This window comes from Silene latifolia, chromosome 2 (assembly GCF_048544455.1).
Source record: "Silene latifolia isolate original U9 population chromosome 2, ASM4854445v1, whole genome shotgun sequence".
Taxonomy (NCBI): domain Eukaryota; kingdom Viridiplantae; phylum Streptophyta; class Magnoliopsida; order Caryophyllales; family Caryophyllaceae; genus Silene; species Silene latifolia.
The window spans coordinates 28,351,874-28,369,212 of record NC_133527.1 but is presented as its reverse complement, the minus strand read 5'-3'; the positions used below and the strand labels follow the sequence as shown (position 1 = coordinate 28,369,212).

The window sequence follows — 17,339 nt, the reverse complement described above, 5'->3', positions numbered from 1 at the left end:
CCCTATACAAAATTCTTTTCTAAAATGAACATATTTATTTTATGTTTAAAATAGGTCACATAAACATTATATGACAGAGCAAATTGTCCATGAACTATTACAAATTTGTCTCTACTATCATTAGTCATTACTACATGATATATGTTAATTTTTGGCCATTTTTATTTCAAAAATATATGTCTCAAAAAAAAAAAAAAAAAAAAAAAAAACTTAGTCGAGTGGTCTATAAGCACATCCCTTGTATCAATAGTTGAAATGTCATGTCACAGGAGGCGCCAAGTCTTGAAGAAATGGATTACCATTTATTACGACATAGACCTTTTGTTTAATTTGTCACAACCAAATCGACGTTTTCCTTTGGTTTAGTGACACATTTGACTATTGTCAACGTCGTTTCAAATAGAGTCCCAAAACGTAATTAGCCTAACAATTAGTCTTGCTGAAGACGGATCGAAGTAAGTGATGGATAATAGCACTCATAAAACGGATAGGGGGGACAAGGTGGGGGCACCCCATGTGCTTCTCTCTCTCCTCTATTTGAGTTATTTGTGAGGGAAAATGGTATCCGTCACTCTAAAGTGACGGATATGTGCCGTTATAAATGAGATTTTGTGTTAGCCTAATACGTACATTTAAATTTTGGAACATTTGATTTGGAAACATGTAACTTTAAATGCCAATTTGTGGCCCATTTTGGTGTCTGCCTGCCATTGACGTTTGCTATACAACAATTGGGAAACCTACATTGGACAATTTTTACGATAGTCAATACTATATGACTAATCCTAGTCTTTTTCTTGATTAAATTGCACAACGTACCACGCCCAGATTTTGCATGTATTTTTTAATTCATATGATGCGTTTAACGTGGATGGTTACAACCAGATTCGAGTCATGGTTTCAAATCGGAGTTGATTATATATTTTACGATGAGACTTCAGTCATTTCACTAAAATAATTAATTACCATTAAGTGGATTATACATCTGATTTAGTACATTAAATGGTATAATTTTTGAGCAGTAAGATAAATTTTTGAATTTTAATTTAATAATTTTGAGTTTTATTATAAAATTACCGAATCTAATAATATGAATTGATGTTTACATTGATAATTTTATTATACGACCATATAATAAAGAATATCGTGTTTTATTGTGTTCTTTGATTTTTTGGAATTCCCTTCGACAACACAGACAAAGAAATACAAAACCCTAGATGGACAAAATATGGACATGGAGTACTTGAATCACAAATTTTCATTTCAGATGCCATTTTCGTCTGAAATTTTTAGACGGGTCATATATGACCATTTTATGGTCAGACGTGACCATTTGACCATTTTATTAAATGGTCACATCTCATCATAAAATGATTACATATAAGTAGTATATAACCCATCTGAAGCCTTTAGACGAAAATGATCGTCTGAAACGAGACCTACCGTTGATGAATAACATACCTAGCTGCTAAAGGTCGTCGACAAATTACTAAATATCGTCGACAATTTTAATGAACTTCCAATTTTGCCCCTCCCTCACACTCCCCCTTATATTTTCCTTTTTATTCAATAACTACCTTTCATATTCCAAATTTTGAAAAAAAAAACCCGACTCAAATTTCAACAAAAAAACGTATCGACCGCATAATTTCCGTCACGAATTCAAACATTAACCAAGGTATGTGATTAGTATTAAAAAATTTTTGTATTATTTTGCTTAGTTTGTAAATTTGTGACGGAATTAGGATAGATGCCAAAGTTGTGACGGAATTAGGATAGATGCTTTGATTTCAATCGGATTTAGTCGTGTTTCGCGAAAATCAAACGGAATAATCGAAAAAAAAAAAAAAAAAACACACGAATCCGGGCCCCCAGAGAGAACTTCTTCGTCCAAGTCCAGGCCCAGACGAAAGAATTCCTCGTCTAATATGGGCTCTGGACGAAGAATTCTTTCGTCTGGGCCTGGAGTTGGACGAAGGAGTTCTTCGTCTGGCCCATTTGTCTTGTTTTTTTTTTTTTTTTTTTTTTTTCTTTTTTCTTTATGTTTTAGAATTTGTCGATACTTTTTTTTTTTTTTTTTTTAAATATTTTTTTTTCCGTCTTGTTTTGTTATCGTTATAAACTAATAAATTATTAATAATAGTTATCGTCCGTGGCGAAGTCGTTGTAAATTTATATTTTTTCCGTCTCGTTTTGTCGACGTAAAGTATTAATTAATTATTACTAATAAACCCCTTTTGGGGATATTTTGTTTTTTTATTTATTTTTTAATTTACTTAAACTTATATTTATAAATTCTTTGTTTTATAAATTTAAGTAATCAAGTTGTTGTAAAATAATTTTTGTTGCGTCTCGTTTAGTTTACGTAAAATATTAATTAATTATTATTAATAAACCCCGTTCCGGGTTATTTTGTTTTTTTTTTTTAATTTTTAATTTACTTAAACTTATATTTATAAATTCTTTGTTTTATTTTTTGAATAGATGGCCGGTGGAGGAAATGACCGTCAAGTTCGAGCTCGAAAGGGGCTCCAGTTTGAGTCCGAGGTTGGAGATGGTAGTACCGATTCGTGGACCGATGAGCGGGTGGAGGAGGAGGAGCTGTTCGGTCCGGTGATGTGATAGGTGAGGAGGAGGCGGGTATTGAGCGAGTGCGTAGGGTGCCACGTAGACGGACCGAGGAGGGCGTTTCCGGCGGAGGTCGGATGGTAGTTCTAGTAGTGTGGTGGCTCCGAAGAAGAAGTCGGGTAAGGATGTCTCTTGGTTGATCGATCATCGTGTTCCCGGTGGTCCCGACTTTCCCCACGTGATTCCTAGCTTCGGGGCCACATTGCCAACACCATATGGTCGACTCCTAATGAGGTCGGTCGACCGGTTTTGACGGTTACCACCGGTTTGGTAAGACGAGGTTGTTGAGTTGTTGGCAACTCCCTCCTACCGTTAAGACTATTTATGACGGTGACGGTCTTTCTCACCTATTAGATTCCATGACCGAGTATTATAACATGCCCCTTATTTCTGCCTTTGTTGAGAGATGGCAACCCGACACCAACAGTTTTCACATGCCTTTTGGGAGATGTCCATACTCCTTCACGATGTTGCGCGAGATCTTAGGCGTTCGGGTTCTTTGTGTAAATCGTTGTAAAGGTGGAGAGTAATGACGGGACGTTGGCGGATCCCCTTATGTATGTATGTGGCTTCTTTGGGATTTCATCGAGCATTGAGGTTGCCGTTAAACTCTACTAAGAAGGTCCCTATTTACAAGAGTGGGGGTATATTGGTAGATGCGGTTGTGAAACGGCGAGAGCTAATTGTGATGTTGTTTTTGCTCGGGGTTTTTGGTCAGGTGTTGGGGTCGACACTTTTTGTCGACAAATCGGGTGATAGGTTACGTCCTCAGTTGTTTCCTTTAGTGTATGATACTGATTGTGTACACGACTACGCTTGGGGAGCCGGTGTACTTGCCTTCATGTACCGACAGTTGGGGGTAGCTTCACGTGCTGGTGTGAAGACTATTGGTGGTTGCTTGACCTTGTTGCAATCGTGGATCTATGAGTATTTTCCTATGTTCAGACCCGGTCCACCTTCGGCAATTGACCCTACTCTACTCGGCCTCGGTCGTGTTCTTGGAGATCCGTTGGTCCTTTCGCTCAAAATGCGGAGAAATTGTTGGAGTATCGGAGGTTGTTGGATGGGCTTACTTGTGCTTCCATTAGGTGGGATCCGTACGGGCCGCGTCAGGAGGAGTATCATCCTCGTACTTTGTATACCGGTTGTATTCGTTTCATGGACATAGCGGAGCCGTACCCACCGATCGGTGTTTACGACGGTTTGGGTATGTGCGGATCATACCCAATCCCATTATGAGATTGACGGCGCGTCGTCCCGCCGGGTTTCGGTGCGAGGTTAGTGTTGGGGTTGGGAGACCGATCATCTTTGGGATTGTTTGGCGGGATCACGTGGTTCACTTTCTCGTAAATCGAGACCGCTTAGCTTCCCGGTGAGACGGAGCCAGAGTATGAGGCTTGGTTTAATGGGAATTCTCACCCGTTCATCATTGATCCCGACCACCATGATGCCCCCCGCCACATGAGGATTTTGATATTCCCGCCGAGGTAATAATATTACTTACGTTGTTGTAATAATCGATATAATTTTCTTCTTTGTTCCTCGATAATGTTTATAATGTTTTAGTTGTTCTTGTCAATTTGCAGACCGCACGTGCTTTGTAATGTTTCGCTTTACGAGGCGAAAAAATTAAGGATGACAAGAAATGCTTGCCTTCCTCCGCAAGATGATGAAGAACGTCGACCCATTGATTGAGAGGGTCAGGGGATATCATACGTCGGTGAGGACCTCGTCAAACACCCGGTGATGTTGTTCAAAGAGAGCGTATGGTGTTTATACTGATAGCGAGGAAGAGGATAATCAGTAGTGGGAGACTAATTTGTGTTTGTTTTCATTTATTTTGTACGTTTTTGAAGACATTATTTATGTTGGATGATTATGGTAGTTTACTATTATTTCAAAAAAATTGACGGTTTTAAATTCTGAAATTTCTTAAATTTCTTAAATTTCTTGAATACATAGCAACTGATGCAAATTCATACATTTCTGAAAATAGTAACTACTTCATGACAATGGCCAACATAATGAAAACAAACAAATACAAGATACACTTGAAATAAAACTTCATCATCCTTGTCATTTCCGAAACTCCTTTTTTATACCTATCACTTGCTCTTTCATGACATTTCCACTTGATGCATCATCACCTTCATCTTGACATGCTATATTCAACTTTTTTGTTATTGTTAAATGATCTTCAGTCAACCACGACACAAAACGATTGCAAGGTACGCACTTAAAAAAAGCTTTCTTCGGATTAGTAGCTGTCCCGGAAATCATAATGATAGCGTTTCTTTGACAACGGTTGCAAATTTGATTCTTAAAATCAAGGCCTTCAATTGGTCGGGTTCCCCACATTGAGGATGATGTTGACATAAGTAAAGATTTGAAGAAGAAAATGGAAGATGATGAAGATGATTGGAAAATAGAAAAGGTTGAAGATGAGTGCAAAATTACAACATTATGTAGATGTTTATATAGGGAAAAATGTGACCGTTATAATTCAAAAATAGCCGTTATAATTCAAAATAACCGTTGTAATTCAAAAATAACCGTTACAATTAATAGGTTATAAATAGGCCATTCTATGTCAATTTCAATCACAACATCCAAATCATCTTCACTCACTACAATACTAATTATTCACTCACAACATCCAATCCTAAAATGGTTCTCACAAATGCTGAAAAAATCAGAGTTTATCAAATAAGAATCGATTTAATTGTTCAAAATTTACCAATTCTAATTGAGCGTCTTGAATCAGTGGTTCCTAGTGACACTGTATGGCACCTGCTTGAAGAGCCTCCAATTGGTACCCTTTGTATAATTTTACAAGGAAACCCGGATCATGTTCTAACTCCAAAGCTTAGAGATGAGGTTGTTTCTGATGAAGTACTAAACGAGAAGATGTGGGAGTTTCGTAGGTTAAAAAGTGATATCTTTACATATTTTGAGCGCATTCTCACCGTGATTGATTACCCAAGACTATCAGACTTATGTGCTGGTAGAGTGTCGGGGCAAGGAATTCTTTATCTCTACTTGAATGATTTATTGACTCAATATATGTCTACCCAACCTGAAGAAATTGAGATTCAAGATCATGAAGAAGATGAGGAATCGTCATCTTCATCATCTGCATTCCGAATTTCATCGAATAACTCCTCCAACCGATCATCATCACAAGTCGGCATTGCCTCCGAACCATCGTACTCCAACTTCCTCCAAAATGCATGTAACACATCAACAGGGACCCGAGATCCGTTTCTAGAAATGCGGTGAAGTGAACAAGCACATAACAAACCAAGTGTAGTAGCCTTTACACAACCGCAATCGATCGTCAAGGCATCTTCCGTCATCTTGGCACCTCTTTCGAATTCTTTACGCAATTCAATGATGGCATTCTTTGATATTTTGCAAGAAAGTCTGGAAAATAATCGCTGAATCCCCGTCAACCGCCTCGATCTAGATAACTCCAACGAGTGTCGGATCTCAACATGTTGCGTTTCCATCAAAGAATGAAACCGACTCCAGATGCTATCAACTGCCAGTTTCGCGCTATTCAGCCATCTCTTCAAATTCGCATGAGCCGACTCAACCCGTGATGTAGAAGTATTGCCAAAATGAGTTATGTTGTTCGTTCTATACTTGGCCCATTTTTCCAAGTGCGGGAACCATTGCCTCTCAATATAAGCCGCCACTCCCGCCCATTCCCTTGCCAATTTGCCCCACGCAACATTAAACTTATCTTCGGTCTCCGCCTCGACAACCGCAGTAAACAAGTTAAAAGTTACATGCTTAGCCCAATTATCTTGACCCGTGATATCAAGTGCTTTCGTCTCCACGTTAGAATATATATGCCAAAGACATAGCAAGTGAGACGAATCCGGAAAAACAATAGGAATCGCGTTCAACAAACCTTTCTCGCAATCAGTAACAATAGCATTAGGTTGAACGACATCATTGAGCAGGGCCTTCAGTTTCCGTAGGACCCACAGATATTTCTCCTCCGACTCATGCGTCACAAGAGCATACGCGATGACAAAGCTCTTCCCGACGGGTGTGACTCCAACCATCTCAACAAGCGGAAGACGGTAGTCATTTGTCTTGTACGTGGAATCGATCTGTACCACATAATAGTATGATCGAAACATCTTAACCGCTTCTGGATGAGCCATGAACACGTGGGTTAGCTCATCGGTCTCTTGATCAGTGACCCAATAATGAACGTACTTATGCTGAACCGCAAGTGCTAACATCTGTTGTGCCGGGTTTCTCCCATCTCTTTCCTCGACCCTTACTTTCTGAGAACGGTTGTAGATTTGTCGCCGATTAGGTCTTGACTTTTCCGGATTCCGCTGATGTAAACCCGCACTAATAATTGCCGGTCTAACGTGAGCTCTAACTTGGGCATCGATAAAAGCCAACTCCTCGTCATCAAACTTTGCAAAGTATCTGTCGCCGTCACAATACAACGTTAAACCATGATTATGAAACCCGGATCTCATCACAAGCTGCCACTTATTCTCTTCTAATTCAACAACTTTCATTGAAAATTTGCAATTGCACCACGCGGTAGCGGTGTTACCCCTCATTAAAGAATCGGCATCCTTATTTACGGGACCTTTTCCACCCATCCGACAAACAAAATAACGTTGTCTCAAATTCGTGTTACGACCAACTTTCTTGTTGCTTGATTTTTTTATACCAAACCCGAGTCGGAGCCCGATCTCATATGCCCAATTAAACGCTTCAGTACTAGATGCAAAAAATCTGGTTGGCGTAAAATGATCTGAGTAATCAACACCGTCTCCATCGTTAATCACCTGCGCACGCATTTCAACAAGTTAGTTATTAATTCAATTATTTGCTACGGGACTAGTCGAAGTAAATATAAAATTAATACAAACACGGTAATAAGTTATTTTTTACAAAACGAGTCGGAAATGTTAAAGATAAAAATTTCATATAAAGACGGTAATTAATTAATTCAATTGTTTTATAATACAAAAACGGCATTTAATTATTTTGTACACAACGAGTCGGAAATAACGGAAATTAATTATAATTATTTGAATTGTCGGAAACTATAAAAAATAAAAAAATTTAATACATATACGGAAATTAATTATTTTATACAAAACGAGTCGGAAACAAAAAAAAAAACAAAGAAAAAAAAAAAAAAAGTAACGAGAAACTCTAAAACAAAAAGAAAAAAAAAAAAAAAAAAAAAAAAAAAAAAAACAATGTGCCAGACGAAGGAAACCTTCGTCCAACACCAAGCCCAGACGAAGGAATCCTTCGTCCAACACCAAGCCCAGACGAAGGATTCCTTCGTCCAAGCCCAATATAAGACGACCCATTTCTTCGTCTGGACTGGGCCTGAGACGAAGAACCCCCACGTCTCAGCCCAGTTCCGTGTTCTTTCTTTTTTTTTTTTTTTTTTTTTTTCAATTGCTTTTTCATATAAATCCGTCACAAATTCTATCATAATTCCGTCTACATTCATGGCATCTATCCTAATTCGGGATTCAAACGATAATAAAACATAAATTTTTAACAAAACTAAATCGTAAACTAACCTCGTTACTATCTTCATTGTTGAAATCGTTGTTAAAATCGTTCCCGTTCATGTTGTTAATTACAAAACCCGACTTTTTTTTTTTGGTTTGAAATATTTTAGTGAGACGGTGACTTGTGTTTTAGTGAGACGGTAATTTCATTTCTGTTTTGAGACGGAAATTGCATTTTGGTGAGACCAATATGGAGTCATGATATGGAGGGCAAACTTGGAATTTTACGTTAATTGTCGACGATATTTAGTAATTTGTCGACGACGTATAGCAGGACCCATAGCCATGCGGCCATGGGTCTAAGAAGTTGAAATTTAATGGGCTTAAATAGTATTGGGCCATAGATCCTTAGGTATCAACTATAAAGCTGTTAAACAACGTACGACCAGACATGTCCGAAGCCCTAACTACGATAACCAATAATAGGTACGGCCCGTACGGGGTTTGTGTAGATAAATATTAAATTGGTATAAGAGTTTTTTGTCAAACACAACCTTTAAAAAAAAGTTTTCTCCAAACACCACCTTTAAAAAAAAGTTTATAAAACACAACCTTTAATAAATTTTTTGTTGTCAAACACGACTTTTTGGCCGAAAGACATAACATTTTGCAATGGAGTAACTTTCAGTCGACATTTGAGATAGCAAATGATGTCGGTTTAAGGTGTTCTTGGATTCGTTGGAAAGGTGGAAATACAAGCTTTCCAGGGGTTATCAATACGATGGTCAAATGTGGCCTTATGTGGGGTCAATGAATGTGTAAAGTAAGGCTGGTTGGAGAGGCTAGCTCTAAAGCGAGTGGTCATAGGGTTTTTCGTGGGTCTTTAAATGAGGTTAAGATGTTTTATTTGGTCTAAAATTTGGTATATATATAGAAGGGAGCATAAGGTAGGTCGTAGTTGTGTTACTTTTGGTGGTTGTTTGTTGTAAGTAGTGGTTTGAGGTGAGTGAATTGACCCACAAAAAAAAATCCTACTTTGACATTCTTTTGATTGTTTTTTACCTCCAATTTAACTCCCCTCGAACCACCACTTGCAACCAACAACCACCGCAAAAAACACAATTAAGACCTACCTTGCACTCCCCGCTACCTACACACCAATTTTCAGACCAAACAAAGCATTATAACCTCATTAAAAGACCCACTAAAAATCCCCGACCACCCGCTAATCTCTCCAACCAGCCTTACTTTACACAGCAATAGACCCCACATAAGGCCACCTTTGACCATCGTGTTGATAATCCATGGAAAGGTTGTATTTCCACCTTTCCAACGAGTCCAAGAACACCTCAAACTGACATCGTTTGCTATCCCAAACATCGATTGAAACTTACCCCATTGCAAAATGTTAAGTCTTTCAGTCAAAAAGTCGTGTTTGGCAACAAAATTTTTATTAAAGGTTGTGTTTTACAAACTTTTTTTTAAAGGTGGTGTTTGGAAAAAACATTTTTTTAAAGGTTGTGTTTGACAAAAAAAACCCTTAGTATAATTCAATTTTCAGCAACTCTCCTATAGGACCGTCCTATAGCATAGGACGGGCCGAATAGAAGAAGTTTTTTTTTTCGACAATTGCCCAATAGAAGAAGTTAGCCCAACAAAGAGTTGATTAGAATTGAAAGCTCCTTCCTTCCATGAACATCTGATAACAAGAAGTCGAGAACAAAGTTCCATAAACTCACACCACATCTACCTCTACCACCAGTCCACCACCAACGCTACTGTTGGAAATGATGGCTTTCTACAGCAACTTTCAACAATTGCTTTTTGGTTGTTTGACATCCCACATCGGTGAAATATAGCTTCCACCTTTGGCTTTTATATCAACTTGTTCTCTATTGGTTAAGTGAGTGGACCAAAGGGGCTTTTGTTGTAAGTCTTGGGCCTGTGGGTTTGGGTCCAAACACATACACGCGCGCGCGCGCCGGCCCGGCCCGACTCGGGCTCGGGCTCGGGTTTGGGTTTGGGTAGAGCACCTGCGGTGCGGGCCAAAGGCCCCCTTTTACCTTTTTGCTCTTGTGTGTAATGGGCTGTCTACATTCATTCTGTTTGGTGGTTGAGTGTGTTGATTTAGTCAGTCAAATGAGACTGTTAGTGCCTGCGATTAAGGAGCTTAATCTGCCCACTAACTCGGTCTTGACTGCTGCTTTTGTGGGGCGGTTTTTGATGTGCTGTTACTCTATTGCTCTATTTTTACTATAAATAGAGCAACCTGTTTCACTTCTAAAACACACAAAAATCAACTCTCTTCTCTTCTCTGCTCTCTAATAATTTCTGGGTATTGCTGATTTTATCGTTCCAAGTCTCACAGTTCTGAGTGGGCGGAACTGCGTGGGGACTGTAGTGTTAACCTTGGGGAACTACCGGCACTAGCTGATCGCCACCACGGTCGTACTGGAGAAATAGTTTTCAAGGCAGTGGTTTATACTACGACACTACATTCGGGTTTATTTCTCATCGCTTATATTTTCGTCTGTGACTGGTATTTCTATTCTCCTTCTGTTTCTGCATCTTTCGAATAACAATTTGAAAACTATTTGTTGCTGCAACATGTCTGTTATCTCGAAAATTGTTCCTGATATGTCGAAACTAGAGTCGTTGGATGGTCACAATTATAAACGTTGGTCCCAGAAATTGTTGATGTATTTTGAGCAGTTAGAAATTGATTACGTTTTATTTAGTGACCCGCCTAAGCCTATCACCCCTACTGATGCTGAGAAAACCCCTCCTCCCTCTAAAGATGTTAAGTCCAATGAAGAGGATATTGCAAAATTTGTAAAGGACAACAAAACTGCTAGGTGTCACATTCTGAATAATATGACAAACACCTTGTTCGATTTATTTGCTGTTAATAAATCGGCTAAGTTTATTTGGGAGGCTTTAGAAACCAAGTACGGGGCTGATGACGCGGGGAAAAAGAAATATGTTGTGGGAAAATGGTTGGGATTTCAAATGGCTGACGGGAAACCTATAATGGATCAAGTCCATGTCTATGAAAACTTATGTGCTGATGTTGTGAATGAGGGCATGAAACTTGATGACATCTTTGTAGCTAATGTTCTGCTAGAGAAATTCCCTCCCTCCTGGTCTGATTACCGAAACCAACTTAAGCACAAAAAGAAAGACCTGTCCCTTAAGGAACTTATAGGACATATGAGGACCGAGGAGGCTAATCGCCTTAAAGACCTTCCTGCTAGTCAATCTGTGACTGTTCCTGCTGTAAAAGCTAATCTGGTTGAGTCTGGTGGTCCGTCTTATGCTGAGAAATATAAGGGTAAGGGTAAGGTCAAGGTTGGTCAGGGTAAGAACCATGGCCTGCTAAGAAGAATGGTCCAGGGAAGCATACCAAACCGGTTCCTAGGATTCAGAAAGCTGCTAAAGGTCCTATTGTCTGCTATGTGTGCGGAAAAGCTGGTCACAAAGCCTACCAATGTTATGAGAAGAAATCTGCTGAGGCCAATGTTGCTGTGACTGATGATGTTATTGCAGCTGTGGTTGTGGAAGCTAATCTGGTGGGTAATGTTCTTTGAATGGGTCTTGGATACTGGAGCTTCGAGACACCTCTGTGCTGATAGGGGTTTATTTGCTGAGTTCGAGGAAGTTGCTGATGGGGAATGCGTCTACATGGGTAATCCTTCATCTGCAAAGATCACAGGCAAAGACAAGATCTTTCTCAAACTCACCTCAGGGAAAACACTTACTCTCAGTAATGTTTTATTTGTACCCTCATTGCGTCGAAACCTTATGTCTGGTGCCTTATTAAACAAAGCTGGTTTGAAACTTGTTTTTGAGGCTGAGAAGGTGGTAATGTCGCGTAATGGGGAATTTGTGGGCAAGGGTTATCTTTCTGGGGGTCTTTTTGTATTGAACTCTGATTCTGCTATTAATAATATTGCATCTTCTTTTGCTTATATCGCTGAGTCTATTGATATTTGGCATGGTAGGTTAGGTCATGTGAATGTGGATTATATTAAAAAACTTAGAACTATGAGTTTAATTCCGAGTTTGACGAGTCAAGAATTCTCTAAATGTGCTAGCTGTGTTGAGGCTAAGTTTACAAAGAAACCTAGTAAACCTGTGACTACTAGGAACACGAGTCTTCTTGAATTAATTCACACCGACCTAGCTGACTTCAAAAATGTTGCAAGTAGAGGTGGCAAGAATTATTATGTTACGTTTATAGATGACTGTTCTAGATACACCCGTGTCTATCTGCTTAAGACTAAAGATAAAGCTGAACACTCTTTTATAAACTTTAAGAATGAAGTTGAGAACCAACTTGACAGGAAAATTAAAAGGGTAAGATCTGATAGAGGTGGTGAGTATAAATCCAGTTATCTAGCTGACTTTTGTGCTGCAAACGGTTTAATACATGAGACTAGTCCACCTTATTTACCCCAATCCAATGGTGTAGCTGAACGTAAAAATAGAACCTTAAAAGAAATGATGAACGCTATGCTTTTAAATCTGGCCTATCTGATGATATGTGGGGGGAAGCAATTCTTTCAGCTTGTCACATTCTTAACCGTGTACCTCATAAGAAAATTGACAAGACACCCTACGAGATTTGGAAGGGCTATCCTCCTAACCTGAGCTTCCTTAGGGTATGGGGGTGTTTAGCTAAAGTGGGTTTACCTGATTTTAGGAGACCTACCGTTGGACCTAAGACCTATGATTGTGTGTTTATAGGTTATGCTCAAAATAGCTCTGCTTATAGATTTATGTCTTTGACTGACCGTTCTATATCTGAGGCTAGAGATGCCGAATTTTTTGAGCATGTTTTTCCTTTTCGTAAAATCATGTTGTACCATCTCCTAGTTTATCTGTTGCATCTCCTGATTTGTCTTCACATGCTAGTGCTAGCACTTCTATTGATGTTTCTGTTGAACCTAGAAGAAGTAAAAGACCTAGATGCCCAAAGAACTTCGGTGATGATTATGATACAACTATGTTGTCGAACTAGGATACACTGTTTGTGCTAGTGATGAGTTTGTTTCGGCCTTTTTAATAGAAGATGACCCAAAAACCTATAGTGAGGCAATGAAATCCATTGATGCTAATTTTTGGAAAGATGCTATTAAAAGTGAACTTGACTCTATTGTGTCAAATCAGACTTGGGAGTTGACTGATTTACCTAAAGGTAGTAAACCCATTACAAGTAAATGGATCTTTAAAAAGAAAATGAGACCTGACGGTACAATAGAGAGGTTCAAAGCTAGACTTGTAGTTAGAGGCTTTACACAAAAGAAGGGTATTGATTATTTTGATACTTACTCTCCTGTGACCAAAATTTCGACTATTAGGACTCTTGTCGCCTTAGCTGCTATTCATAACCTTGTTATACATCAGATGGATGTTAAAACTGCCTTTTTGAATGGTGAACTAAGGGAAGAGATCTATATGTCTCAACCTGAAGGTTTTGTGATTGAGGGTCAAGAGAGTAAAGTGTGTAAACTGAACAAGTCACTTTATGGACTGAAACAAGCACCTAAACAGTGGTATGAGAAATTTAACAACACTTTAATAAGTAATGGCTATGTGGTTAACAATTCTGATTCATGTGTTTATTCAAAAAAGATGGAATCTGATTGTGTAATTATATGCCTATATGTTGATGACATGCTAATACTTGGTAATAATTTGGAGGTCATAATTAGAACCAAAGATTTTTTGTCATCACAATTTGAGATGAAAGACTTAGGAGAAGCTGATGTTATCCTAGGAGTTAAGGTCATCCGAAACCCCAATGGAATCTGTCTAAGTCAATCTCATTATGTTGAAAAAGTGTTGAAAAAGTTTAACTGCTTTGATGATGTGCCTGCTAGAACACCCTATGATCCTAGTGTACACTTGTGTAAAAACTTGGGCAGGAGTGTTTCCCGAGAAGAGTATGCTAAAATCCTAGGTAGTGTGATGTTTTTAATGAACTGTACTCGACCAGATATTGCTTATGCAGTTAGTAGACCGAGTCGTTATACACATAACCCTAGTAATGAACACTGGAATGCTCTTCGTCGTTTACTAAAGTACTTAAAAGGAACAGTAGACTTATGTTTGCATTATAGTAAATTTCCTGCTGTTTTAGAGGGATATTGTGATGCGAACGGGTTGCAGTAACGCCGAGATCCTGTCTACTAGTGGTTATGTCTTTACCATGGGTGGAGGTGCTATATCGTGGAAGTCCTCTAAATGACTTGTATCGCACGCTCTACCATGGAATCTGAGTTCATAGCTCTTGAGTTGGCAGGATAAGAGGCTGAATGGTTGAGAAACCTTTAGCTGATATACCAGTGTGGGGTGGACGGCTAACACCGGTCTCCCTACACTGTGACTCGCAGGCTGCTATTGGTGTTGCAAAGAATAGTGTCTACAATTCAAAGAAGAGAACATTCGAATAAGGCACGTTGCAGTTAGACAACTCCAAGACAATGGAGTGATTGCTTTGGACTATGTGAAGTCCGAAAATAATCTTGCTGATCCCTGTACTAAAGGGCTGGCTAGGAGACTAGTCGTTGATACGTCGAGGGGAATGGGGCTTAAGTCCTTAGGTCAAGAGTGAGACTTGACTAGGTCTAAAGCTTCTATTCCTATGGCGTTGTATGATTCATAGCCTTTATGGTGGTGCTTTTGAGACGCACTTGATGAATCATATACCAGGTTGGACTTAGGTCCTTAATGACTCATGTGAGAAGTGCTATTGAGAAGCACTTGAGTCACCTACGTAGGTGTAACGATCATTAGACTATGAGAAGTCTTCTGAACATATATATTAGTACCGAGGTAAACGCATAACTCTTAAAGAGCGCGTTGCACTTTCGCGGAACGATCTTAATCTGAAGGTATGATATGTGTTGTGGGGGGTATCGACCGAAGCTCAGCTAGGAATTCAAATCGCAAGATATTCTCTCGCTGTAAGTAAGTTGTTTCCTCATTGCACTAAAGTGTCAATTCAAATCGAAAGATATTGATACCTAAGTATCCAATCCTTCCTTTACCCAGGAATTTCTTTTTTCTTTCTCTTCGCCATCAGTGGGGGATTGTTGGAAATGATGGCTTTCTACAGCAACTTTCAACAATTGCTTTTTGGTTGTTTGACATCCCACATCGGTGGAATATCGCTTCCACCTTTGGCTTTTATATCAACTTGTTCTCTATTGGTTAAGTGAGTGGACCAAAGGGGCTTTTGTTGTAAGTCTTGGGCCTGTGGGTTTGGGTCCAAACACACACGCGCGCGCGCGCCGGCCCGGCCCGGCTCGAGCTCGGGTTTGGGTTTGGGTAGAGCACCTGCGGTGCGGGCCAAAGGCCCCCTTTTACCTTTTTGCTCTTGTGTGTAATGGGCTGTCTACATTCATTCTGTTTGGTGGTTGAGTGTGTTGATTTAGTCAGTCAAATGAGACTGTTAGTGCCTGCGATTAAGGAGCTTAATCTGCCCACTAACTCGGTCTTGACTGCTGCTTTTGTGGGGCGGTTTTTGATGTGCTGTTACTCTATTGCTCTATTTTTACTATAAATAGAGCAACCTGTTTCACTTCTAAAACACACAAAAATCAACTCTCTTCTCTTCTCTGCTCTCTAATAATTTCTGGGTATTGCTGATTTTATCGTTCCAAGTCTCACAGTTCCGAGTGGGCGGAACTGCGTGGGGACTGTAGTGTTAACCTTGGGGAACTACCGGCACTAGCTGATCGCCACCACGGTCGTACCGGAGAAATATTTTTCAAGGCAGTGGTTTATACTACGGCACTACATTCGGGTTTATTTCTCATCGCTTATATTTTCGTCTGCGACTGGTATTTCTATTCTCCTTCTGTTTCTGCATCTTTCGAATAACAGCTACTGCCATCAATACGACCCTTTCAACACCGTTTTTGTTATCCCCGTATTCACCGAGGGCCCAACATCTTCAACAACTATTGACGTCATTAAATTCGGTCGACTTTCTCTCCCTTCCATTTGACCGCGCGATCAACTACACTAAAAGAAGATGATCATTGATATCACGATGAACAATAAGTACCATCAGGTTTGGAAATTTGATTTAAAAATCCAGGATTTAAATTTAAATCAGCAATTATAAATTTTAACTTATTGATTTAACTTTGAATACTCACTTTTTTATGTTGAGAACTTTGAGATTTATGAAAAGATTATATATTTTAATTGGAGCATATATATATATATATATATATGTATATATTTAGTTTAATATTTACGAGTTTTAACTTCATAACTCACAATTTCAATTTCAAGTTTGCAGTTTAAGAGTCGTTGTTATTCGAAAGATGCGGAAACAGAAGGAGAATAGAAATACCAGTTCGCAGGTGCTCTACCCAAACCCAAACCCGAGCCCGGGCTAGGCCAGGCCGGCCCCCGCGCGTGTGTGTTTGGGCCCATACCCACAGGCCCAACACTCACCACAAAAGCCTCCTTGGACCAATCTCTTAGCCCATCAGTAGAAGGTAGCAATATAAACAACAAAAAGGAGGAGTTTCCCACCGATGTGGGACAAACTCTCACAACTATTGTTGCTTTTCAATGCATCACTTCCAACAGTCGTGAAGTCTGAGTTTTAGCTTAATGACCCAACAGTTTTAGTGTAACAACTTGCTGGGTTATGGTATAACTCATAGCCTTAGATGAAAATTTGTAGGGAGATGTTGCGTGCATAAAATAATGTCGTTGTTTGAGGTCGGGATTGGAGGTGGAAGTAGTAGTCCATAAGTGTAGCCTGAAGGTTGAGCCAAGATAGGGTTGAATGGTTATTAGATCGCCGCATCGGTAGCGAGGTTTGACGTGATCAAAGAGGACGTGGTACAGGGGAGGACACAGGTGAAGTGGTGGAAGTGGTTTTTTTTAAAGAAGTTGAGAAGATGACAGTTAACTTCAATCAGAGTTCAGTTTTATATAGTCGAATTTTGTAATTTTTTCCAATGTGTTTTTTGGGCCTTATAGTTAATGGACTAGTCTTATGGTATGAGACAGTCTTATACAACAATTTGTGTTCAATTTTTCTTTTGAACTTAGGACAAATTATCGCTCCAACCAAAAAAAAAAAAAAAAAAAAAAAATAACCGGTATAGCGAATCCATAGTATTATGTCACAGGCTTCAAATTGTAAGTGTCTTACACTTAAACATTCGATAA

At 39.2% G+C, this 17,339-nt stretch overlaps 1 protein-coding gene across 1 annotated transcript; it reads right to left on the bottom strand.

Annotated features, from left to right (window-relative positions):
- Positions 1-5,726: 5,726 nt before the first annotated feature.
- LOC141638070 (protein FAR1-RELATED SEQUENCE 5-like) lies at positions 5,727-8,467 on the bottom strand. The gene is made up of 2 exons (XM_074447519.1): positions 8,208-8,467; positions 5,727-7,451 (listed from the first exon to the last, which is right to left on the bottom strand). Exons 1-2 carry the CDS (start codon positions 8,256-8,258, stop codon positions 5,727-5,729), a joined length of 1,776 nt encoding a protein of 591 aa, XP_074303620.1. The 5' UTR covers positions 8,259-8,467.
- Positions 8,468-17,339: the final 8,872 nt, after the last annotated feature.